Here is a 25,936-nt window from a genome sequence, read left to right on the forward strand (position 1 = left end):
CTGCTACATCCACATCTGGCACTACACTTCAGCTATTTCTTTTGGTAAAAATAAACATGCATACTGTTTTAGAATTATTTAACTGCAAACAGCTTTGTTCTAGCTCGGGCTGTGCAATATTGAAGAAAAATGCGATATGCAATACCTTGTTAAATAATGTGATATGATATTGCTATTAATGTGTAAAATCTATGGTAATTATTTTTTTTTTTTTAAATATTTAAAAACTGAGAATGATACCATTTGTTTCACATTCTTTCTGGAAAAAGAAAGTGACTTGAAGTGTTTTAGCAAAAATTTGCGTCACAAATCTGACTACAATTCAAACAAAAAATGTAATGTAAAAATATAAATGCCAAAAACTCTTTGCTTGACTTGGTAATATATAGTCATATCAACCTATCAACCTATAATATAATAGTTATATTTACCTGGATGTTCTTTACATCAAGAACATCCAGGTAAACAAAAACTCCTAAACTAGGGGTGGATGATTATTATTTTATTTTATCTTTGTTATTAAAAATAGAAGTCTTCACGTGAATTAAGCACTAATACATAATAAAGCTACAAAGGTTATTCAATCAAGAGCACCGAGTGATCATCTCTTTTTCTCTTGTTGTTTGACAAACCGTGGAGGGTTTTCTGTATTGGAAAGCTCTCACTTTAAGACTGCAAGAAGTTATTGTGTTTAATAACTCTTTAATATCAAGCAAGTCAAGCGCCCAGTCTATTCTCTGCTATATGCGTCAACCTTAAACATTCACTTTCCACAATGTTGAAGTAGCCTATTAAAATTATTCAGATATTGCATGCCATTGCGATATGAATATTGCGATATGTACATTTGCGATATTCAGATAATTTCGATAAATTGCACCGCCCTAGTTCTAGCCAAGCAGTGACATTAACCAAAGACTTTGCAAGTTATTTGCAACTTGTGACATTGCTCCCACGTGTATAAATAACGGTATCATCCGCATTCATTTGGATGTTTGTGTCAGGACAAACGGATGGAAGATCATTATATGTAAGGTTAATGGCAATGGACTCAAATTGGGGAACACCTGTGGACGTACATATGGGGGCTGATTTATAATTCTGAACTCTGACATACAGGTCCTTCTCAAAAAAATAGCATATTGTGATAAAGTTCATTATTTTTCATAATGTAATGATAAAAATTAAACTTTCATATATTTTAGATTCATTGCACACCAACTGAAATATTTCAGGTCTTTTATTGTTTTAATACTGATGATTTTGGCATACAGCTCATGAAAACCCCAAATTCCTGTCTCAAAAAATTAGCATATGAAAAGGTTCTCTAAACGAGCTATTAACCTCATCATCTGAATCAACTAATTAACTGGAAACACCTGCAAAAGATTCCTGAGGCGTTTAAAAACTCCCAGCCTGGATCATTACTCAAAAACCGCAATCATGGGTAAGACTGCCGACCTGACTGCTGTCCAGAAGGCCATCATTGACACCCTCAAGCGAGAGGGTAAGACACAGAAAGACATTTCTGAATGAATAGGCTGTTCCCAGAGTGCTGTATCAAGGCACCTCAGTGGGAAGTCTGTGGGAAGGAAAAAGTGTGGCAAAAAACGCTGCACAACGAGAAGAGGTGACCGGACCCTGAGGAAGATTGTGGAGAAGGACCGATTCCAGACCTTGGGGGACCTGCGGAAGCAGTGGACTGAGTCTGGAGTAGAAACATCCAGAGCCACCGTGCACAGGCGTGTGCAGGAAATGGGCTACAGGTGCCGCATTCCCCAGGTCAAGACACTTTTGGGCTACAGAGAAGCAGCACTGGACTGTTGCTCAGTGGTCCAAAGTACAGTCCCTGACAAAAGTCTTGTCGCTTGTGTACAAATTGACCTAAAGTGCCGCTGAAATATATTTCTAATCAAGATTTTTTTATAAGAAATGACTCATTTTAATCCCAGCAGCTTTTGTGATAATGTTTCAGTGAAAAATTAAACTTTCAAAAAGTATTCTAATATTCACAGCTTGGTAAAGCCCATTGAGTCAATTTTTGCAAAGACATAAGTGTTGTCACCTTGTCATATGAGCTTCACCTGTGACTAATAATGGATCAATTAGGTCTCAAGTGTGTATAAAAGAACCCCCGTACGCTAGACCTTCAGATCAACTGCAACTAGACCTCTGCAAACATGCCTAAGATTCACCCTGAGACTAAAGTTTTGATTATCAAGAGGCTGAAGACCAGATCCACTGCTGATGTGGCAGACACCTTCAATGTGTCTCAGCGTCAAGTACAGAGGATAAAAAAAAAAAGATTTGAAGAGACTGGAGACGTTTTTGACAAGCCCAGGTCAGGCACACCCCGCAAAACAACTGCTCGAGAGGACCGTTTGTTGGCTCGAAAATCCAAGGCCAGCCCATTTTCCACTGCAGCAGAGCTCCACGAGACCTGGTCACCTGAAGTCCCTGTGTCAACCAGAACTGTTTGTCGGATTCTGTCTCGAAATGGCCTCCATGGTCGAATCAGTGCCCAGAAGCCAGCACTAAACAAAAGACAATTGAAAAACCGTGTGGCATTTGCCAAGGCCCACAGCCTGCTAAAAGGATGGACGCTGGAAAAGTGGCAGAAGGTGGATTTTTCAGATGAATCTTCTGTTGAATTACACCACAGTCGCCGCAAATATTGCAGGAGACCTACTGGAGCCAGAATGCATCCGAGATTCACCCAGAAAACAGTGAAGTTTGGTGGCGGAAAAATCATGGTCTGGGGTTACATCCAGTATGGGGGTGTGCGAGAGATCGGCAGGGTGGAAGGGAACATCAATAGTCTAAAATACCAAGAAATCTTAGCTACCTCTTATATTCCCAACCATAAAAGAGGCCAAATTCTGCAGCAGGACGGTGCTCCATCGCATACTTCCATCTCCACATCAAAGTTCCTCAAGGCGAAGAAGATCAAGATGCTCCAGGATTGGCCAGCCCAGTCACCAGACATGAACATCATTGAGCATATGTGGGGTAGGATGAAAGAGGACGCATGGAAGACGAAAGCAAAGAATATTGATGAACTCTGGGAGGCATGCAAGACTGCTTTCTTAGCTATTCCTGATGACTTCACCAATAAATTGTATGAATCCTTGCCAAACCGCATGGATGGAGTCCTTCAAGCTCATGGAAGTCATACAAGATATTAAATTTGGATCTCACAGCGCCACAACTTAATTTGCTGACATATTTTTGTATTTGCAGTAAATTTGTTCAATTTCTGTATAGGCGATAAAACTTTTGTCTTGCCAAACTTTGACCTTTCTGTCTTGATTAAATGATAAATATTTTTTCTATGAAAATTATTTATTTCAGTGCATTAAACATAATTTGGGAGGGTTTTAGCTTTTCATATGAGCTATTTCTAACACCAATGAATTAATTAAAAGTCAGGTTAATATCAGGTATTTCTAGAAAATAGATAAGCGACAAGACTTTTGTCAGGGACTGTACTTTTTTCAGATGAAAGCAAATTTTGCATGTCATTCGGAAATCAAGGTGCCAGAGTCTGGAGGAAGACTGGGGAGAAGGAAATGCCAAAATGCCTGAAGTCCAGTGTCAAGTACCCACAGTCAGTGATGGTCTGGGGTGCCATGTCAGCTGCTGGTGTTGGTCCACCGTGTTTTATCAAGGGCAGGGTCAATGCAGCTCGCTATCAGGAGATTTTGGAGCACTTCATGCCTCCATCTGCTGAAAAGCTTTATGGAGATGAAGATTTAGTTTTTCAGCACGAGCTGGCACCTGCTCACAGTGCCAAAACCACTGGTAAATGGTTTACTGACCTTGGTATTACTGTGCTCAATTGGCCTGCCAACTCTCCTGACCTGAACCCCATAGAGAATCTGTGGGATATTGTGAAGAGAAAGTTGAGAGACGCAAGACCCAACACTCTGGATGAGCTTAAGGCCGCTATCGAAGCATCCTGGGCCTCCATAACACCTCAGCAGTGCCACAGGCTGATCGCCTCCATGCCACGCCGCACTGAAGCAGTCATTTCAGCAAAAGGATTCCCCACCAAGTATTGAGTGCATAACTTAACATAATTATTTGAAGGTTGACTTTTTTGTATTAAAAACACTTTTCTTTTATTGGTCTGATGAAATAAGCATATTTTTTGAGACAGGAATTTTGGGTTTTCATGAGCTGTATGCCAAAATCATCAGTATTAAAACAATAAAAGACCTGAAATATTTCAGTTGGTGTGCAATGAATCTAAAATATATGAAAGTTTAATTTTTTTCATTACATTATGTAAAATAATTAACTATCACAATATGCTAATTTTTTGAGAAGGACCTGTACTGTGTGTGACCAGACAAATATGATTCAATCCATCTTAAAGTCTCTGAAGAAAATTTAACCTGATAGTTTAGACATAAGAATTTTGTGGTTTACCGTGTCAAGAGGTGAGATCGTGATGTGAAACACCACCCCAACAACTAGGGCTGTGCGATATGAAAAAAAAAAAAAAAAAAATCACGATTTTTTAATTTTCTTTCCAGATTTCTATTTTAATCACGATTTTGACACAAACAAACATGCTTTACAATTATAAATGCATTCTGTGTGAATTTGAAACATATTTCCAAAGGAAACAAATTAGAGCTTTATCGAAAAGTTAACACGTCTCTAGTAAAATATATAAATAGCCTATATTTATTAATGAGAAACTTTTGCTTTCGTTGATGTGAACTCCGGTAAATGAGGAGATTTTTATTTTTATTTGTTTAGCTCGTTTAGTTTGCAAGCGCCATTCCGTGGAGCATCAGCCTGCCTCAGCTTGTCAAATATGCCTTATACTGTGATGGTAATAGTAGGCTAAATGAACTAACATGCTTGAAGTGTTTTATATCTATGGACTTTATATAGGCAAGACCAGTCAAGAGTTGATTTTAGAGGCTAAATTGATTAAACATTCAGTTAACTCTGTTGGTTGCTGGCCGTCACTTAAAAAAATTTAAACTTTAATTTAACAAACAAAAAATGCTCTAAACATTTTTCTAAATTAACTTAATAAAGAAACGACATGAAATATAACTATAAAAATAAAAAACTGAACTATTTTAATGGCTGCAACAATGTAAAATAAATAAATAAATAAATAAAAAAAATAAAAAAAACACGGCTCCAGTCAGCCTAAAACAGAAGATTAGGCTACTTATTTTTAGCTTTCGTTGCTGTGTAGAAATAATATTGAATCGACCGTCCCTGGGTTGAGCCGGTTTAATTCTCGCCTCTATAGGCATCTTTACACAGCCGAGTTAAGGCGGCTCTAACGTGGGTCTGTGTCTGATCAAAATTCTGTGTAAAGACGCAATGCCGCATTAAAGCAGACTTAAAATATGCTGGGTCTGACACACCTCGGCCCCGACCTGACTCGACCTGCGGAGCTGAATGCGCTCACTCGCTGCACTGATGCTGGAATGCAGAGGATCCTCCTTATCAATGGATTTCATTTTAACTTGTGTCTAGTAGGCTACTATATAAGTTACAAAGGTTTAATTGGCATCTTTATTTCAAACGACCCGAATATCACAAAAAATATTTTTGGATGACTCGTCCGCGGGTGATGATCGCAGCAGGCACTCGCTCATTTTGGATCATCACTGATTAATGTGGGTAATCAAAACAACAAAAATAAAAAAACAACCCAGACTAAAGTCTACAAAATTGGTAGGCCTACGTCTCCCAGCGCCACAATAGACATTATTTTTAATGAAAGGATATAGGCTAGGCCTGTTATCCACATATTAATTAAAATTAGAAGAATGACATGTTTGATTTTGCATGGTGGTAACTCAAAGTTTTTTCCCCATTATTTTGGCTTTGAATTTCGTTAGATTTAGTTAATTTTCGCTTTGTTTTTTGTTGTTGTTTTTTTTAAATACGAACTGAATTTAGAAACAAAATAAATTATTGAAATGAAGACGGCATTTGGAGTGAGTGCATGTAAAATAATCCGTTCTCTGAATCAACGGCCTTTGTGAGTGTAGGCTACACAAATAAAAGTAGACAGTTTATAGTTTATAATTATGTCTTGCACATATCTGGCTAAAAATGTCTTGTACTGTGAGTTATATCCGCTGCCATAGGCTAAAGGAATGTCCATCAGAATGCGGTTATGGGTTAAAGAAGACCTAGCTTATTTAATTAGGGTTTGTTTAAATATTAGGCCTAGCCTATAATATTTTTTATTTATTTCATATGTTGATGTGTTATGCCCGGTCTGTTCCGTTCTCGCACTCAATTTAGGCACGCTGCATTCTGATTGGTTCAGATAGCAAACTGGGAGGTTGGGCCAGGAGCAGGAAAAATCGTGCTATGAAGCGATTTAGAAATCGCACATGCTCAAATCGCGATTTTATTACGATTTGATTAATCGCACAGCCCTACCAACAACCCCACTTTTGTCCCAAGAGAGACTTAAATTTTTCAGTGAAGTAACAGTTAGCAGTTGAGTCTTTTGCTCTGAAACCAAATTGCATTGACCACTTCAGGTGGATTATTAATCAGGGGGCGTATTACAGAAACATCTTAACTTCAGAATCCTATCTTATCTGTTTGGTAACCAAGGCAATTTCAGTTAGGACAGCATTTAGGACAAAAACTATTACAGAATTACATTAAAATAATAAATATAGACAAAATGCTGTATTTTATATATTAGAATTTAGGCTTTTTATGTATGCATGTATTGTTGTATTGTATACTGGCCGTGTCATGATGTCCAAGACAAATTTCCCAGTAATGGGACAAAGGATATTCTATTCTATTCTATTCTATTCTATTCTATTCTATTCTATTCTATTCTATTCTATTCTATTCTATATCACAGAAGCATCCTAACTCGAACATTTTTCTTCCCTAAAAGCCCCACTGGTGTCCTAACGTCAAACCTTTTTGAAATCCACCATTACAATTATTAATTAAAGCTGCAATATTATTAAGCTGTATTATCAAACGTGAAGTTTAGGGCAGATTGGACATTGTATGTTATATAAAACAACTTCCTGTTTCATAGTGTAAATCATATATATTAGCACTTAGCCAAGCGTTGCATGATTTAACATGTTTAGCATGTTTGGTAGCCTACTTCATACATCGTATGTTCAAATGACTATCTAAGAGACCCTTTGGCTCAACTTTAGGATCCCAAATTGTTCTCAATTTACTGTCAGAAAGATTCCCCATTTCTTATTCTTTAACTTGAATTACAAAGATCCTTTTTACTTTTTGCATAGACTTTTCATGCACATAAGTAGTACCTCCTAAACCAGAGTTTGCAGAACTAGAAACGACCAGGGGTTCAATCAATGCAGAATTGCATTTGTTTCCCCCAGTACCATATGGTTATTTTTTAACCAACGTTATTAGTTGTGTTTTTGTAACCTGAAGAGAAAACGTTCCCTGCAGGTTATTTGATAACCTAAAGAGAACCTTTCCAGAACATTCCCTGCAGGTTATTTTGGGTTTTATTTTTTATAACCCACAGAGAATGTTCCCAGAACGTTCCCTGCAGGTTATTGGGGTTATTTTTTAAAGGCCGACATGTTTTTTTTTTTTTAATAATAAGTTGTAATTAAAAAATGTAAGAGTGTAAATAGTTTGATTTCAGATAGAATGAATGCAATACTATTCATTAAAATAATCTTTATTCATTTTGTCTGCAAATAAAATTGTGTTGAAGTAAAACTTGGTTGTGGTGTCAGTGATAGGCTACAAGTTACGAAATCAGATATTAATGAATAAATTCAATCTTATTTAATCCTTTATGAAGGTTAACAACATTGTGCATGGATTATTTCTATTGATTAAACAATTCAAAACAAGACTTTGTTGTAGGCTACATGTATTATTGACGTCCAAAACGTCTTCCGTACAGTTTATATGGGATGGGAACTGATGTAGGGTAAATAATATCGGGATAAAGAGATTAGTGGAACGTACGTCCTGGGGTTAGGGGAACGTTCTCCAAACCAACAGGGAACTACGCACCGGCAAAAAAGCCACAGTGCTTCAAGTAAACCAAAGCATAGCTTAACAGCAACGTATCAAAAGAAAGTACCTGTATGATAGCTGAACCCGACGTAAAATCCAGAGCATTCTCTAGATTGGTGTGGCATTTGTCCATGAGAGCAACCGGCAACTCGGCCTCCGGCCCTCCGCCATCAACTTTCCGCACCGGCAAAGCCCAGCCTGTGAGACGGCTAAATCCGACGTAAAATCCGATGCATTCTGTTTTAGCGTGACGCGGACCGGGATGAATTTGTTTGTAATTGCAAACAAATCTCTTTGTTACAGTTGATTTGATGGTCTTCTTTGGTCGATTGAACAGCGATGGATAAATAAAAGTTACCGCGAAAACGTGCTTCCCACATCCAAACTTCCAAGGTATTGATTGTTTGTTGGATTGATTAGGCCTAGATCAGCAGAGCTATGACAACACCTGATGCTCCCGCCGCCATCTTGGATTTCTTGCATGTCAATTAACTCACGGTTGTGTATCTATTGATCCATCGATCCGTCCGATCCTTCATTTACTGCAATAACATACATTCTAACAAAAAAAAGTCAAAAAATGTAAAGATCATTTAACAGTATACAATTACACATATTTTATTAATTCATAACATGCCATTCAGTTACAGAAATGTAAACACAACAATACAGCACAAAATATAGAAAATCATATGGAATTATTTGGTGCAGCAGTTTCGGGTATAATACGATGCATTTATTTTATTTGTGTGTGTGTGTAGGGATCGAAAGCAATGATAATGATAACTGACTTCAGTAAGGCCATTTTGGTCCCACTGGGTATTAGATTTTATGTAGATTCACATTTACAAAAATGCATTATTACATTTTATTGCACTTACATGTTTGCAGGTTAACGACTTGTAGTGAAAGGTAATACCCAGGTAATTATATTTAAAATGATTGAGAATATTTGTAGTACACACACACACACGCACACACACACACCCTAAACATAAACGCTTTCTTCATAGGAACAAATTTGTCCGATGGTCCAGAAAAAGAAAAGAAAAAACTTCCAGAACTTAGACTGTAAAAAGTGAATGGAGTGGCATTCTATAACTTATATAACCATACATCTTAAAAATATATACACTTTGTAATAGCTGCTTTCACATTAGCTAGTTTCCATAAGATAATATACAGCATTTATTAAAATAAATTAATTTATGGACTGTCCTAAACCCCTCTCATATTTAAGGCTTTTGAAATGCAGCATTAGCTTAGTTGTGGGCACTAACGTAAGACAAAATGCATCTTTTAACTACAGTTATCCAGGAACTTTTACAACATTTCCCAAAAATATTTTAACTGATCAAGGCTGAACATCTACAATAAATAATGATAAAAAAACATGCAATGTCACAATATACAAACCAAAACAACGTACAGTTGCTGATTATGTTGAGAATTGTTAATGTATACCATTATGCAATACAAGAAAATACACACTGTCATGGCAAATCAAACTGCCTTGACAACACTAGCAATAAAAAAAAGGAATCAAGGCCAGAGTGATTCATTATTATTAATTTCCTTTGGCAGCAAATATGTCTTCATTAAATAATTAAGGTTAACTGCTATGGCATTAAGAAATCACTGTTGACTTGTCCAGATCTGTAGGCCTCTTGCATAAACTGCCGTTTGTGCGACTCAAGCAATAAAGTGCATCAGTTACCAGGGCAGATCAAGCGTTCAGTAGCTCATCTTCCTCATTGGTTCGGCCGATTGCATCTGGGTTTGATAGCGGATCCAGATCGGCAAACAGATTGAACCAAGCAGAGAGATCTTTTGAGGTATCTGTAATTGAAAGGGGAAAAAAAAATCTAAATTAAAATCTAAAATATTTTTGTTTTTTAAAGATGCACAATGCAAAAAGACATCCTAAAGTTATAAATATTTGCTCTGACATTATGTTTCAATTTGATGTATGTATTTATTTTTTAAAGCAACAATATGTAATTTTTGCCACTAGAGTTTGCATATATGAAAAACAAAGGAGTAGCTTGATGACGTCTGGATTTCACAGAGCTTTTATTATGCTTCCGCTTCTTCCACTCATGTGTATGTGGAGTAATGCAGCGCTGTTTTATTATATTAAACATTTGAGTGTGTTGAAAGTTATGTTATAATGTTACTCTGTACGTTCGCTCAGCGGCTCCTTTGAGACATGTTTCACACTGCAGTGAGCTAGATCAATATTAGGCATGATAAAACATGGTACTCGCAGTAAAAAAAAGAAAAGAAAGAGATTTAAACAATAAGACTGTGTTGAGCTATATAACAATGATTACTTTTCTGTCAATAAAAGTATTCAAACAGTTGCTCACCTGTCTAATAAAACACAATATATTAAAGCGTCTTTCTTCTATGGAAATCTAGGATAACGCGGATATGATGTCATTGACAGGTGAAGTCCTATTTAAAATAGTTTTTTCTCTGGATATAAACATTCTTGGAAACATCTGGGATAATGTAAGTACACAAGTCAACAAAATATATAACATTGATCTAGTGTTTTTTGGATATTTTAAATAAAAAATCTTACATAGTGTGCCTTTATTGTGATTCACACTTTAACAAGTAAAAATATATCAATTATATTTTAGATAAGAAATGAACACAAAATACATGATTGTAAACAAGTATTAAATTATGTTTCAGACCAATGCATCACAATGGATCAATGCATGTTTACACTCCTAATATGGAGTCTGGTACACTATCAGCGGCGCTGGACTGCGGCTAAACTTCGGCCCTGGCAAACCCAGCCCATCCGGCCCATGAGTTCCCTGTGAATGTTGTTGCTGGGGTTGGGGCCTTAAATTGGAGTAAATAAATACAACTAGGAAAAAGGACAAATAAAACTAAGGACAAATAATGATAGATATTATCGAATTTGCTGCAAATGCAGATAAACTTAATATTGCTTTTTTGTCACACAGAAATGCACCTGACAGTAAAGCACTGATGATGTTGCGCTAGGATGCAGTAAAGTAAATTTACTGCTTTTAAATGCTGTCATCATCATTTACTCACTCTCCAAACCTGTCATTCCAAACCTGTATGACTTCTGTGAAACTCAAAAGAAGATGTTTTGAAGAATGTTGGCTTTGTCCTTAATTCATGGGATCCAGACTTTAAAGCTGTTTTATAGACTGTAGTTTAACTGTAGGCCAGTTTCATTTAAATGTAAGATCATGGTAGTCACAGAATAAAACACATCGACTGTAAAAACCTTACTCCTCATTATATGGCTATATGGTTTCTAAAATATATAAAACATATATAATAAACTATATAATTATACTATAATTATAAAAAATATTTATAATTTAAAAAAATGTAAACACCTGTAGAAAATACGAAAAAGCGTATTTAAAAAAAAGTGATTTATATTCTACAATATTAATTTAAGTAATACTAGCAACATTTTTAATAAATGTTTTTTTCCAAAACACCATATTTCTTCGCTGTTAGTAGCTGCAAGGTAAATTGTGGTTGTGCTAAAGTGAAACGTTTGTGTGTATTGCCGTTTTCCACTTTACCTCGTCATGAACACATGCTCGCGGCTGTTTTCAGCTGATTCAACACAGAACCTGTAATGTTCTAATATCATACTGTACGATTGTATAAAACAAAATTCGGAGTCAAAGTGCCGTTCATAGAGCTGCATTTAAACGTAGCGTACGTGTGCTGTGCGGATATTCGTCTTTTGCAGTTCCATGCGCTCAAATAATAAATAAATAAATCGAAAATATGGAGGGGAGGTCTCTCTCGCTTTGGCCTGTCAATTCAGAAGACAAACCGGGCCGCCGTCGCCGCATGTTGTTAGTGGCACAAAAAAAAAAAAAAAAACCATCGGCCCACTGGGAAAATGCCCGGTATGCCAGATTACCAGTCCAGCCCTTCACAGTGCACAGCACACTATAAAAACTCTGATCATTTACCTTTCACTGCAGGTTTGGAAGAGTTTTGACTCGCTACAGATGAGCTTTCAGGGATATTCTGTGGAGAGGCTGTTGCCCAACCTGGAATACAGACAATATTAAAGAGAATTTACAGTAGATGTTTACTACATTTTTTGTGTTTAAAAAAAGAAGAAGAAATTAATACTTTTAATTCAGCAAAGATGTTTTACATTGATCACAACTCTCAGTAAAGACATTTATAATGTTACAAAATATTTATTTTTTCAAATCAGAGCTTATCTTTTGGACTTTTTTACTCAAAGAATTCTGAAAAAACTGTATCATGGTTTTTACAAAAATATAAAGTGTTTTCAACATTTATAATGAAAATAATAATTAAAGGTGTAGCGTGTAATAGTTATGTATATTATATTGCATTTCTGTCAATAGATCCTCATAAATATGTTTTCAGTGGTGTATAAAGACCTTAAATAATAAAAATGTTATGTTTTTATACCCTTAGAATGAGCCAATTACTAGGAATGCCACAATTCTCAATATAATACTGAACCGTTCACAGTTCAATACGCGCTTGTGAATTTGTCATTTTTGTCGGTTTTGCTTTAAATTAATTATTCATTTTCTCTCAGTCTCAGAGTCTATGCGCTGATATGAGCAAATCTCCAATCATATGCACTAAAGTTAGGAGGGGTTTAGCCACGCTTGAAATGCTGGTGTCAGAGAGTTATACTCACGGAACACTATAGTTATTCACAGTCCCTAAAGTTCATTATTTGCATGCGTTTTAAAGCCTTGCCGGTTAAACATTTAATTCCTGTGCTTATACACTGTTTTACATGAGCAGAGCGCGCACTAAAAGCCTGTCAAACACACGTGATTACTGAAATAAGTAGTCTTACTGCGCTAATACTGTCAAATACACACAAGGTTAACATATATAAACACAGTCGGTTATGTCTAAAGTGAAAGTAAAATCACGTGTGTCTGTATATGAGATGCGAGCAGGTCAGCCTTGTGATTGTGAACACTTGTCCTTAAAGGGACAGTTCACCTCTAAAATAATGTTAATAAAACAACAAAAGACAAAGAGAAAATCACACTGCTCTTGAATAAAAAAATAAACAAAAACTTTAATACAGTAGCTTTTAATCAATGTATATTGAAGACTATGTAGTTTTAATTTTAGCCTATATTTATTCATTAAATTGATATATTGATTCATAATTAAAGGCTACTGTACATCTCTGAGCTGCCACTGTAAATCTTTATATATATTTATGTTATATTATACAATACACTAGGAATGTGTACAAGGGTTTTTTAAGTAAAGTTTTAAGTTTAAGTGAGGTTTTTCAAGTCTTTTAAGTAAAATAAAGAAAGGGTAAAAGGTTTTTCTGTTCCTGTCGCCTAAGAATAGATAAGCAAAAAACCGAACCGAAAACCGTGGTTAAAAACCGAGGTATGTATTCCCTAGTTTCTACAGTAGCCCTAATTGGACAATCTGCCCTACAGAGCGCTAGTCAATCTGCTGTCTCAGACAATGACATATTTGTCCCGTGTAATCCACCGTAGCTTCTCTATGTGCTTCAAAAGGGAGGGGTGAGCGGTGGGCGGCTGCAATTCGCCACCTCACCACTAGATGCTGCTAAAATTTACACAGTCCACCTTTAAGTCATATTATAATGATTTCTGAAGGATCATGTGACACTGAAGACTGGAGTAATGATGCTGAAAATTCAGCTTTGCATCACAGGAATAAACTACATTTCAGTTTTTAATTGTAATAATATTTCACATTTTACTGTATTTTTGATTAAATAAACTCAGCCTTGGTGAGCATCTTTCAATCCATGATGATCTAGAATTATTGTATCGTTTGTTTCTGGCATCTAGTCTGTTCTTGTCCACAATAAACTGCAACATGAAGCAGACTTTCTGCCAATTCTCTCTGTTCACCTGAGACAGTGGACTGTTGGCCGTTCATGTTCTGGTCGAATAGTGTGGAAGGCAGAAAGAAGGCAGGCTCCTCTTCAGACGGCTGGGTCTCTGCTCTCCTATTGTCGTCCGGTTCATCCTCCCCAAACACCTCACGCCATTCCTGCGAGAAACCCCTGTCCTCCAGAGAACTGCTGCCCAAAATCTCATCCAGCAAACTCAAGCCATCCTTCTCCTGACCGCCAGAGAAGCACTCATCAATCCCTGTATATGCAGTGGACAGAGAGAGAAAAAAAGCCATTGTTGATCATGGGCTTTTTCACATGTTCAGCTTTCTTTAGTATGTAATGTTGCTGTTTGAGCATAAATAAGGCCTGCAAATGTACAAAACACAAAGCCACTCCAAAGGGACTTATTCTCTATATCCTAAAACTCCCTGAAACACCTCCCTTGTAGTCTACGTACTTTGTATTTTTTTCAGGGAATGAACACTTCAAAATAATCCTCATTTAAATCATTCCCGCCCAATGCATTTGCAAAGAAAAAGGGTCTTGTTGAGTTAGGGTATTATAAGGGAAGTGACATTTCTTAAACACGCTCAAAGAGTTTGACCAATCACAACACACTGGTCCAACTGACCAATCAGAGTGCATTGTGCTTTTCTGAAGGAGGGGCTTCACAGAGATAGGAAATAAACAGCGTGACCGACAGAATGGGAAGAGAGGTGTTGCAATAATGTAAAATATGAGAAAATCACGCATGAAAACCTATTCTAGGAGAACCACAAAACAAAATCAAGACAAAGAATGATATAATAGGTCTCTTTTTTAAAGATAAACATAAGTTACTGTGTTTTTCAGGTGGACAGTACTCATGTATAAATGCATGTATGAAAGCTTTACCTGTTTGTATGGTGTTACGACTCAGAGTTTCTTCTTCAATCGAAATAAGCCTGAAACAGAAGAGACGATTAGAGGTTTATATCACATATTAAACTGAAGGAAATAAGGACCCAACTGCTCCTACGTTTCATCTGTATTCTGACTCGTCTCCTCGTCTCCTGCTTTTGCCTTTGTTTTCTTCTTCACCTTTTTCTTTAAAGCTTGATCTGAACCCTGTGATGAAGACACAACAGATGAACATATTGGTTGGACATGCATCTGAATACCACTGCCTGTTTGTTCAACAATGGAGGATGGATGAGTATTTGATTAAAGTAATACAATTTAATAAAGCAGTAATTATTTTGCAAATTCTATCTGGTGACTTATGCAGGAATAAAATAAATAAAAAATCTGAGGCAAAAGCCCATTTTGGGGATAATTAATCAATAGGTTTCTATTGTGACAACCTGCCCCACATAGTGTAATAACATTCTTCTACTACTGACAGAGACAAAGATGATGTGCCATAATGCAAACCTCACTCTGTATCATACACCATTCAATAGTTTGGAAATGTTGTGGTTTGTTTAATTTGTTTTTAAAGAAGTCTCTTATGCTTACCTTATGCTTCCTACCCATCTTTGCCTGAGTATTGCACTATCTTATGTGTCCAGAACGCTTTAACATTGTCTCTGTCGTGTCTGAGTTCTGCCGTGCTGGGAGCTGATATATATTAAGAGAACTCCACTGAGCCGGAGAATCGTCACTCGTCTCTACCTCTCTGCTGACTGTGGTTGTGCTGTCTACAAGCCGAGACCTGAGTTTGAACTCTACAACTGTAGCTCTGAGTTTCACTTTGAGAACCTTTTCTGTTTTGTATTGAACTAAGCCCGATTTCTATAAAAGTGACATTACTTCTCCGCATCTGCTGTCTGATCCTCTTACCTTCATGACAGTTAAATAGTCGTTACACCTCGGGTGTTTATTATTTTTCAATAATGCAACTGCTCTGAGTCAATTATTCTGCTTATACTACGGTTACCACACCTCAAAATATAAGTTTGTATACATTTGTCAAGTTTTGTCCTTAATACGCTGTTGTGTGTAGGACTAATTTTCTAAACCCAAACCTCTGTTGCAAATCCAAAATGTGATTTTAGAACTAGTAATGGATGCTTGAGCCACTGATTGCAGAGAGGGAGAGGGAGAGGGAGAGGGAGAGGGAGAGGGAGAGGGAGAGGGAGAGGGAGAGGGAGAGGGAGAGGGAGAGGGAGAGGGAGAGGGAGAGGGAGAGGGAGAGGGAGAGAAAGAGTCTGTATGTTTGGCAGCAGCGTCTTTACTGTAAGTTTATCTGCTTCAAGAACAGCAGCGTTATTACATCGCTAGGAGAAACGTCATGTAGCTTTTAACCCTCTAATGCATGAATTATGTTTATGCAATAAAAAAAAATTAAAAATCTTATTTTCTGGAAGATTTAAGATAATAGATTAACAAAATATATATATTTTTAAAAAACCAACCCCCCCTTGGCAGATTTTATTTTGTTGCCCCAGGGCAACGTTATGCAGTATAGGTAGTAAATCACAGAGAAAAATATAATATTGTATCAACATTTATTAAGAAAATCAAGAGGGAACTGGTACTCTTTTAAATGCAAAATGTTTTCAAATATTTCATTATGGCATTTGGCCACTTCAATGGTACTAGAAAGTACAATTCCTGAAGAAATTGTGAGTGGTGCTTGCCGTGGCAAAACTCGGGGCCCTGTGGCATTTGTGATGCAAAAAAGCCAAGCAACATGTCTGTACGATGTTGTGGGGCTGAGATATGGCTTCTTTATGTGTTTGTACGGTTGCTAAGGTACTGTAAATGGTTGCTATGGAGTGGCTTAGCACCATCCTATAATGACCCCAAAAGCTCCTTGTCAGTATGAATGATATAAACCAACCCCCGTGTCTCTATGATGTACTAATGCAGAGATATAGGTTTTGCTAAACAGTTGCTAGGGTACTCTGTTTGGTTGCGATGGAGTGGCTTGGTAGCATCCCATAATGATACGCCAAAAGCTCCTTGCCAGTATGAATGATATAAACCAACCCCCGTGTCTCTATGACATTCAGATGTGAAGATATGAAACATCAGAAACATGTACTGGAAATGCGGCTTAAGAAAACTTTATGTTGCCTGAGGGCAACGCTATGCAGTAGAGGGTTGTTGTTAAACTATTTTACTGATAAAATCCTCAGAGCTGCGCTGAAAACACATTTCTGTGTGAGTGTGTGTCCATACTGTGTGTGTGTGAGTGTTTGAGTGAGAGAAAGGGTATGTGCTTCCCATACATAATAAAACTTAATTTTGTGGCAAAAAAATAATTAGTTGTTATTTTCCAATTGTTCACTATATTTATTTGCGTGGTCAGTGTCAGTGTTTTGTGGGTTTTTGTTATTTTGCTGTTGTAGTCGGTAAGGACCTTTGAAATAACTGAAATCACTTGGCGGAGTGATATAGAACTGTAATGCGGTCAAAACCTGTCTGGAACTACTTTAGATGTGCCTTCACTGAAAATAATTGCACACCATAGAACGTTCGTCGACCAATCAGATTCAAGCCCTGTAGTATAGTTTTATTCCATTGCGGAAATAAGCTTCCATAATATACAAATCCATCACCAAAATATTAACATCTTCATAATGAGATTTCATGAAAGCTCTCACCCCCAGTGCTGAAGCCTCATGTGTCTGGCAGCCTTTGAAGCTCTCATGAATAGCAGCCATAGTGTGAGAGGTTTTCTCCCAGAAATGTAGCAATGTGGTCTGAAGAACAGGATAGACAGACATTTATATCTGACATAACTCTCTGCAAGACGTGCTGAATTGTGAGATAACTGCCTTTATTAATTTAGATAAAATAATAATGATAGTAATGAATATAAAAAAAGTAATAATAAAATAACAAATTCATGCCTTAATGACTTATGATTGCATTCATTGTCACATTAAATTTAAAATAAAATAGTCCTGCATTACAGTTCAATGCATTATAGTTTCATATTATATATATATAGTTGTACACATCACATGTACAAGCAGCAGCACCTGATAGGTTGTCAGGACGTGTGAGAGCAGATTACAGCGACTGGCTCCGAGCAGATCAACCTTCTGACACACATCATTCTTCAGCTTGTCAAAACTCGTCTTAGTGTGACGCACCTGAGTTTGAACCTGAGGGATATAAAGAGATGAAGATGCAGCACCCTGCTAAATAGCACACAAAACAAGGACTACAAATAATTAAAAAATACATTTTACAGAACCGTCATATTTAATGGTATTTAATTATTTGTAGATTCTATTTAATAGATTACACTTTCATGAAAACATTTGTAATTGGTTTGTTAACAGTTTCTTTATACATTTTTGGGCTGAGTTTTATTGCACTTCCATGGTTTTGAGCAGCAGGTGGCGCCAGCTTGAGATGTTTATAATGAATAATTTTACAAAGCAATTGGCGATTCAAAGCTTTGAAAAACGATGGCTGTGTCCAAAACCGCTATACCTTTAAATAGGGCACTAAGGGACAGCCATTCGTAGTGGTGTCTAAAATCATAGTGGACGTTATCGAGTGCACTCATTCAATCTCACAATGCACTGCAATAACGAGTGTACAGCTGATGTACGCTCAACAGCTAGAGAATACCCATAATGCACTGTGATAGCCGCATGCTGGATGAATTCCCACGTCTGAACAGAAGATGGCACTCGCAGCTGAATCAATCATCCATCCATTTTCAAACCGCTCGGGTCCAGCGTAAAATCATACAGGTGAAAATTAATTTAATGTTTAAATACAGTTTATACATGCTAGATTCATTTAATGGCAGAGTGCTACATTTGAGTGCTGCCAGTTTGACACGTTTCAAATATTAAACAGCAAGCAGAAACTAAGCAAAAGCGGCAGCCGTCGTCCGAATTCACTCCTTCAAGTGGACTATATTAGTGGAGTAATGTAAGGAATAGTCAATGAGATTTCGAACACAGCATTTGTTTCTCCCATCACACTGGCTGTGTCTGAATTGCATATTATTTTGAATAAATATGTACTTTGCAAACTCTAAAAAAGTTTGTTCCCTATGGTATGAATGTGTGTAGTGTAGGGCAGATACAATCAACCCACAGATTTATAATTCAAACATCACAGACACACACACATATTTGACACTTCCCCTTTAAGAAGAGGGAGCAGGTTTATGAGAGTTTGAGTGTTTTGTTAATGCGCATTTCTGACACAGAAGTTGATAATAAAGTAAAACGTAATCGGACCGTAATGTAGTCATTATCATGTGATCTACCAGCGTTAGTTGCAATGCTGCACTGCCATTTACAGATCCTCTCCCGTGGCCTCATGGGATATAAAAGTGTCCATTGTATGCAGTATGCACACTTCAGAATCTCAATTAGTACTCGCCGGGAACTTTTTGCCTACTCTTTTATGAGTACTGTGAATTCAGACATACTTTTTTTCTCACATACGAGTACTGGGAATTCATACTCATGAATTATGAGTACTGTGAATTCATACTTTTTTCTCACATTTTTCACACCTACTATATAGTAGGAAAGTATTTGATTTTGGATGCAGTCTCTCTCATCCCACTGCAGATGAGAATGATTAGAAGACATGTTACTCCTCCTGCTGGTGAAAACTTTCACTGCAGTCACTGCCGTGGCTGTGGTCAAAGAAAAATGTCCAGCCTAAAGCTATCAAAACTCGTCCAAAAGGAATGAAAACTAGCCCTATTTTTCTCCAATCCAATCACAGTTGACAGCTTCGGGATTCCAATAAAGGGCCTGAAAATAAATGTTTTGAAGTTATTTATTCAATTGTTTTATTTATTATAATTTTAGCTAGACTTATTTATATTTAATATTTAATTATTGAATCTATATTTTAATCCTCTTCTATTCCTTAATCTCTTTTTTTATTTTAGTACTATTAAATTCTTAAAATCTTAGTTTGATTTTAATTTTCAGAACTTTACATGATATCTTGTTTAAAATGCGAGCTATATAAATGAATAACACTGTCACAATGTGGTATGCAGACATGCCCGTTTATAATTTTTTTGAATAATAAAAAAGAAAATCTAGCTTTGTCTTAAAAAAACTTACTGTCCTTTCACTTCCCCAATCATTTTAACACATTGTTTTTTCTGATCTCAGAAAATCACAAGTATCTATTATCCTATAATGCCAAACTCGATGGACAACTACTTCCGTGTTAAATTTATTACATCTCGGGAGTTTCCGGTAACAGCCTTCAGTGAACCTACATGCATGAGAATGCAGATTATTAGGTTTTATGGCTGCCAATTGATTAAAACAATGAATCATGTTCTCTGTGTTAACAATAATTTTCTTGAGCCTCCTGAAATGTTTCTATAAAAATATTTTTTGTACATTCTGAAAAATAAATAAATATATTTCCCCACTATCCTGCAGCAGTCCAGTGCTCGTCTCTCATTAACAGTGCTCTTCTCTTACTGATCATATTTCATATCTGTTGAGTTGACATTTTTAAATGAATTTGACTAATAAAAAATGATTGCTTGTGTGCGCTGTGCTTTTATTCCAGTCTTTTAAAATAGTTGAATAATTAAAAAATCCTGAAAAAAATTATGTTCCTAGTAATCATCAGAATATCTATTCTCCTGTCTCTAAAAATGTCCAGATTTTTAATCTTCTTCCAGACACTCATTTTAGGTGCCGATTATTGAACTCAACTACAGTACATTGAAATATACATAACCGGAAATAAGTGACATGTACCATTTCGAAACGGAAGTGCGTTATGAAGCTCAGTGCAAGTAGTCCATTAACCTGCCTTAAAATTCCTGGTGTAGGCGTAACTCACATAATGTCAAACGTTCCTCCATATTATCTCTCCTTTACTTGCTCTTTCAGTGGTCCTTAGGTTGTCAGGTATTCATTAGTAATACACATTAGTAAAAATATCCCTTTTCTTTTGTCTCCTACAGATAAACTTTTTGACAGCCACAGTACACTATAAAAGTATAGCTCTAAAAAAACAAAACCCACGGCTCTGTAGTTTTTCCCGTGAATGCTTTTCCAAATTAGCCCAATTGTGTGGGACAGCTAGGGCTGTGGGAGAGAGACTGACCTTACGGAACTTTTCCATCTGCTTGTGTGTGTCCGGGTCCAGCTCCTGAGAAACGTCCTTCATCCAGAGCAGCGCTCCTCTGTACTCCGTCCGTGACTGCTCCATCCTGTTCACCGTCAGCCACGTGTCTGAGATCGCTCGGTAACGGAAGGTCTCCACCTCCTGGAACAGACGACCCAGCGGCCCTCGCAGCGCCAATCTGCAGCAAGAAACCAACCAATGAGAAGAATTCACAGACCAATCACACTTGTCTGGCAGAAGATGATATAGAATCTTCAATGAATTCCAGGCTGGCTAATGCTGGTTATAGTATAGCTTATGGACCAGCATGGTCTGTTGTCAAGCAAAACTGAGTTGGTGTAGCTGATCTACCAGTCCAAACACAGCCCAGACATCTAGGCCAAATTCATGGCAAAATCTAGCCTGACAAGCCAGACCCACATCAAGATGTTTGGTCTGGAAACTCACCATTGACAGCTCAATCTGAGGGGCGGGATAAACGGTTGTCTTTCAAACTCCCTCTGCACGCGATTGGATAGCCCTACGAGCTTCGCTTCACGTTGCTCTGGTTGGTTGTAGGCTGCAACGTGAAGCGAAGCTCGTTGATATATTAAACATTCGCCGTATCCGGTCGGCAAAACTCTGAACACATCTTCCCTTCTTAAGAATGACTTCAGTGCCGTTGTTTGTTCTTTTCTCAAAGAAAAGCTTAACTCCAAGTCTTCCAGAGTCGCAGTCAAAGCTGATTCGAAAGACCGCCATTTGCCAGCTTCTGTGTTTACTAGAAGCACGCAAGCGCAACTCGGCCTTCATTATGTTAAGCCCTGCCCACCGACTCTATACACGATGTGATTGGCCCGACCAGAGTTTGGTTTTAACAGCTCAGACGTGTATTGAAAGTTGCTAGACGATACTTGCGGCAGATTAAATTTGCTGCTGCTAGGGTGCGTCTAGATTTCTAGGCTAGGCAAAATCTGGGCTATGAATGAAAATGTAATAGACGAATGAGACCAAACATCTTGTTGACTTTGCTTTCACGATGGAATATCATAAATCTCGTAAGTTATTCCTGCAAAAACGGTATGTAACCAAGAAGAGACCTTTGCTGTGAAGAGAAGCAGAGCGCTTTCCCAGTAGCTTGCATTATCTTTCCAGCACGACTCTTGTCTTGAGAGCCCTGCGAACGCAGGAACCGGCCCAACTCATTCTCCTCCTCGGACAGAACTGAAAAGAGCATCAGAATTTAGTCACATACACTAATTGCTTTCTTTGAATATTAAATTATGGCTAAAAATCCACCTTTAAGTTTTAAAAATTTAACCAGCACAGCAAACAGTTAACAGCCATGAAACAGAAGTACACTTTAACATAGAAAAGAGTACTCATTAAGGAAATAATACACTTCAAAATTCAATCAGTCCATCATAAAGTGATCGAGTCTCTTCAGAAAATTTGGTCTAAACCGTTCAATTCATATAGTTTATTTTAACGATCTCTTTATGAACTTTCTGAAGCATCAAAGTGGTAGTTGTGTAGCTGTCAGTGGAGGGACAAAAAGAGTCAGATTTCATTAAAAATATCTTCATTTGTGAGATGATGAATGAAAGTCTTTATGACAGATTTTTAATGTTATTAATGACAGAATTTTCCTTTTTGGGTGCAAACTATTAATTGAATGCAATGTTTTCAGACCCTTAAATGCATTTTGATTACAATTATCTGAAAAAGTTTTAGATTATATTAAATGAATTTAGCTGAAGTTAATCATATTATTGTAATGATGCAATTTAGTACTTAAATGCAATATCAAATAGACGCTAGTTAAAAATATAATCAAGAACTTTGCACATGCTACAGTATTTTAGTAAACAAAATAATTGTCTTTTTTTAAAAGAATGAAAAAAGATTATTAAAACAATGGATAAAAGATGCCCTGCCCAAATACCCACACTTATGGTCTTGGCCACTTGAAAATGCCAAAGCGTTTTCCCCTTAAAGGCACACTATGTAGTTTTTCGCCTCTAGAGGTCACCTATTCAAAACAAAGGCATAGCTTGATGACGCTGAGATTGAGTGCGAAATCTTGGGAGTTGTCGTCTTCAGCTCAGCCGGTGAAAAAGAATCAGGACGGGACTCGGGCAGAAATCATGTTCATGGGTGAGATTAATAATGTTACTGTAGTATGAAGCAAAGCAGGGCCGAGTGTTGTGACTGCAAGCAAAAGAGCTTTTATTATGCCGCAGTCGTCGCTTCTTCTGGTCAAGCGAATGTGGGATAACGCAGCGATGTTTTATCATATTAGATACATTTACATGTGTTGAAAATAATGTTATAACATTACTCTGTGCATTCGCTCCGCGGCTGCTATTAGACATTTGTTGCACACTGCAGTAAGCTAGATCAATATTAGAATATCATATTAATAAATGCTGGATGGCTTGTGGCATGCAATTCATTATAAAACATATTGTAAGATGAAGAAATGCTGTATTACTGTAATTATAATAATTAGTTTTATATTATTATTATATTTTTATCTATTAATGTTTCCAAACAGTTTTTCCTTGTCTAATAAAACATATAATATATTAAAGCATATTTGGTGTTTTCATGGTTTACAAAAAAAATCAAGGGTAAAGTAAGTATGTTATCAATGATAGGTGGTTAAAATTGCTAATTCATTTTTTTTTTTTAAATCTTGGAAACATTTGAGATGATGTAATTACACAAGTCAACAAAATATTGAACACTGATCTAGTGGTTTTGAGATCTTACATATTGCGCCTTTAATGCACACTCGAATCTCACACTTCGGAGCTAAGCGTATCCCATCATGCATTATAAACTCACGTGCCCTAAAATCGTAAGATGTCGAGGAAAACATTCCTCTGTAAGTTAAATAAATCTGATATAACATAATTTGGTAGTAAAACATCAAGTGTTGCACATTTTTAGTGCAAAGATGAGTAGGCTATGTGTATTTTGGGCAACTGCTTTTTATCAATTCATTAGAAGCACCATGATTTTACATTTGTGTCTTCTGTTAGTTACACAGCGACTACTGAACAGACATTTAGATGTTTCTTTTAAAATGCTAAGTATTACAAATTTAAAAAGTGTCTCATAGCAGCCGCTCTATACGCACATGCATTTTTTTCAATACTATAAGTGTCCCCCATTGGGTAATCAACAGTTCTAAACAACCCTTGCAGTCTTCACACCTACTTAAACACTTAAACACCTACTTACCGCAAGTGTGGGTATCTGGACTCCATTGTTATAATATAATCTTCTAGTTTTTCTAAATATACTTTTACAATTAAAAGTTCACTACAAGTGCACGTTCAATACAATTAAGCTTAATTCTTTTCCACAAGGGATCAAGGATATGAATAAATGTGTGAATTTGAGGTCTACTTACGGCTGATCCTCCTCTGATACTGTTCAATCACCTTAAGGAGCTCCATGCACGTTCTCTGCACTGAATGAAACACCTGAGGGGAAGCATGCCAAACCAAATCCATCACATGACCTTTTGATTCGTTCATATTCAGAGAAAACTTCTGTCCATTCCTCACCTCCAGTTTAGCATCCAGGTCGGCATCGGAGGCAACGACATGTTCGTCCTCCTTCTTTCCGGTGACTTTGATCAGTGTTTGTTTGGTTTTCCAGTATTTCTGCTGGAACTTGTTCACCACAGACGACTCTTGACTTTGGAGAAAGTGATCAAAATGAGAGTAACCTCTGCAAAGACATGACAAAACAGTTATAAAAGCATCTCATTGAGTCTACAATCATGACTGCAGAATAATGCATACTCACTGGTTCCCTTTCTCCATGTTTACAAATTATCTGAAATAAAAATGAAAATAATTTCATCACAATGTCACATGTTTATAAGTTTAACATGTTTCATAGACGATACCATTGTGTTACTGAAAAATGCACCACACACAGGCCTCTTCTTTATCTTTTACGTGCATTACTCTACAGGAAGATACTATCTCTGTTAATAAACCTAATTAACAATATCCGAGATACAGTACACACAATATTCCTCCTGCATGTTTTTTTTCACATCCGGATTTCATTCTCTGCCGCACCAAAACAAACTAGCTAATACATTATTCTGTCATTATGCAACAGCTAGAGGAAATTCAGGAAACGACTACTTATAATAATAACAACAGTCATTTTAATGAATTGAATTGGTGTGAGACTCACCTTAAGCGTTTGGATCAGATGTTTAAGACATTCTGTAACAAGAACATAAAACGCAGTGTGTATCGCTGCGTGTCTTTGGGTGCGCGTCCTTGCAGAAGGGGCGATGACGTCATTCGTGCCGCTGCACGAGCGCACTGCGAATGTAGGAAGAATGGATGGGTGATGGTAGGGTACAATGACAATTATCTTGAAACGGGGACTGAAAATGCGCAGCTGTGATCGTTCTGGATGACTCGGTGTTATTAATATGATATTTTGAGATTCCGTAGCTTCTAAATAAATAATAACGTTGTCTTATATCATGTAATTACAGATGTAATTACAGGCGTTATCACGTGGTGCCTGTTACTTTTCTCAGCGTTTCAGTAGAATAGACCAATCACAGCCGTTCTCATCCTTTTAGAGAATAAGAAAAGGACAAAAGAAATAAATTATATTTTGCACGAAGAAACGGAAGACTTTTTTTATTAAGACTTACTGTGAAAAATAAAGGCAGTGCAAAAAATACTTCCACATGTGACACCACGATAATAAAAAAAAATGTTTCCCACCCCCGCATTAGCTACTGTATGTCTGAGAATGGAAGCTCTCTGAAATTATTACTTTTGTGTAGAATGTAGAACTTTTAAGAAACATTAAGGTGCAAACATGCAAATTACATTCATTTTCAATGTGATAAGTAATTGCCTCCAACGGTGTGTGGCATCAGAT

At 36.9% G+C, this 25,936-nt stretch overlaps 1 protein-coding gene across 2 annotated transcripts; it reads right to left on the reverse strand.

Annotated features, from left to right (window-relative positions):
* Nucleotides 1–8,838: 8,838 nt before the first annotated feature.
* On the reverse strand, nucleotides 8,839–25,377 carry ica1 (islet cell autoantigen 1). 2 transcript variants are annotated; one of them, XM_067447925.1, is made up of 13 exons: nucleotides 25,226–25,377; nucleotides 24,824–24,853; nucleotides 24,580–24,712; nucleotides 24,423–24,495; nucleotides 22,102–22,225; nucleotides 21,002–21,200; nucleotides 17,920–18,045; nucleotides 17,539–17,637; nucleotides 14,967–15,055; nucleotides 14,843–14,892; nucleotides 13,962–14,204; nucleotides 12,024–12,104; nucleotides 8,839–9,873 (listed from the first exon to the last, which is right to left on the reverse strand). In XM_067447925.1, exons 2-13 carry the CDS (start codon nucleotides 24,838–24,840, stop codon nucleotides 9,761–9,763), a joined length of 1,347 nt encoding a protein of 448 aa, XP_067304026.1. In that variant the 5' UTR covers nucleotides 24,841–24,853; nucleotides 25,226–25,377; the 3' UTR covers nucleotides 8,839–9,760. The 2 variants fall into 2 exon arrangements, with proteins under 2 accessions (XP_067304026.1, XP_067304025.1); XM_067447924.1 differs by having other exon boundaries at nucleotides 24,580–24,745; nucleotides 25,226–25,376.
* Between the last annotated feature and the right edge of the window lie 559 nt (nucleotides 25,378–25,936).

The sequence above is a fragment of the Pseudorasbora parva genome, chromosome 7 (genome assembly GCF_024679245.1).
Source record: "Pseudorasbora parva isolate DD20220531a chromosome 7, ASM2467924v1, whole genome shotgun sequence".
Taxonomy (NCBI): domain Eukaryota; kingdom Metazoa; phylum Chordata; class Actinopteri; order Cypriniformes; family Gobionidae; genus Pseudorasbora; species Pseudorasbora parva.

Coding starts and splice junctions, on each gene's coding strand:
- ica1 (XM_067447924.1), bottom strand. Junction 14,893..14,966: donor AGTCAGAATACAGATGAAAC/GTAGGAGCAGTT, acceptor CTTCTGTTTCAG/GCTTATTTCGATTGAAGAAG. Junction 14,205..14,842: donor TCGTAACACCATACAAACAG/GTAAAGCTTTCA, acceptor CTGCATATACAG/GGATTGATGAGTGCTTCTCT.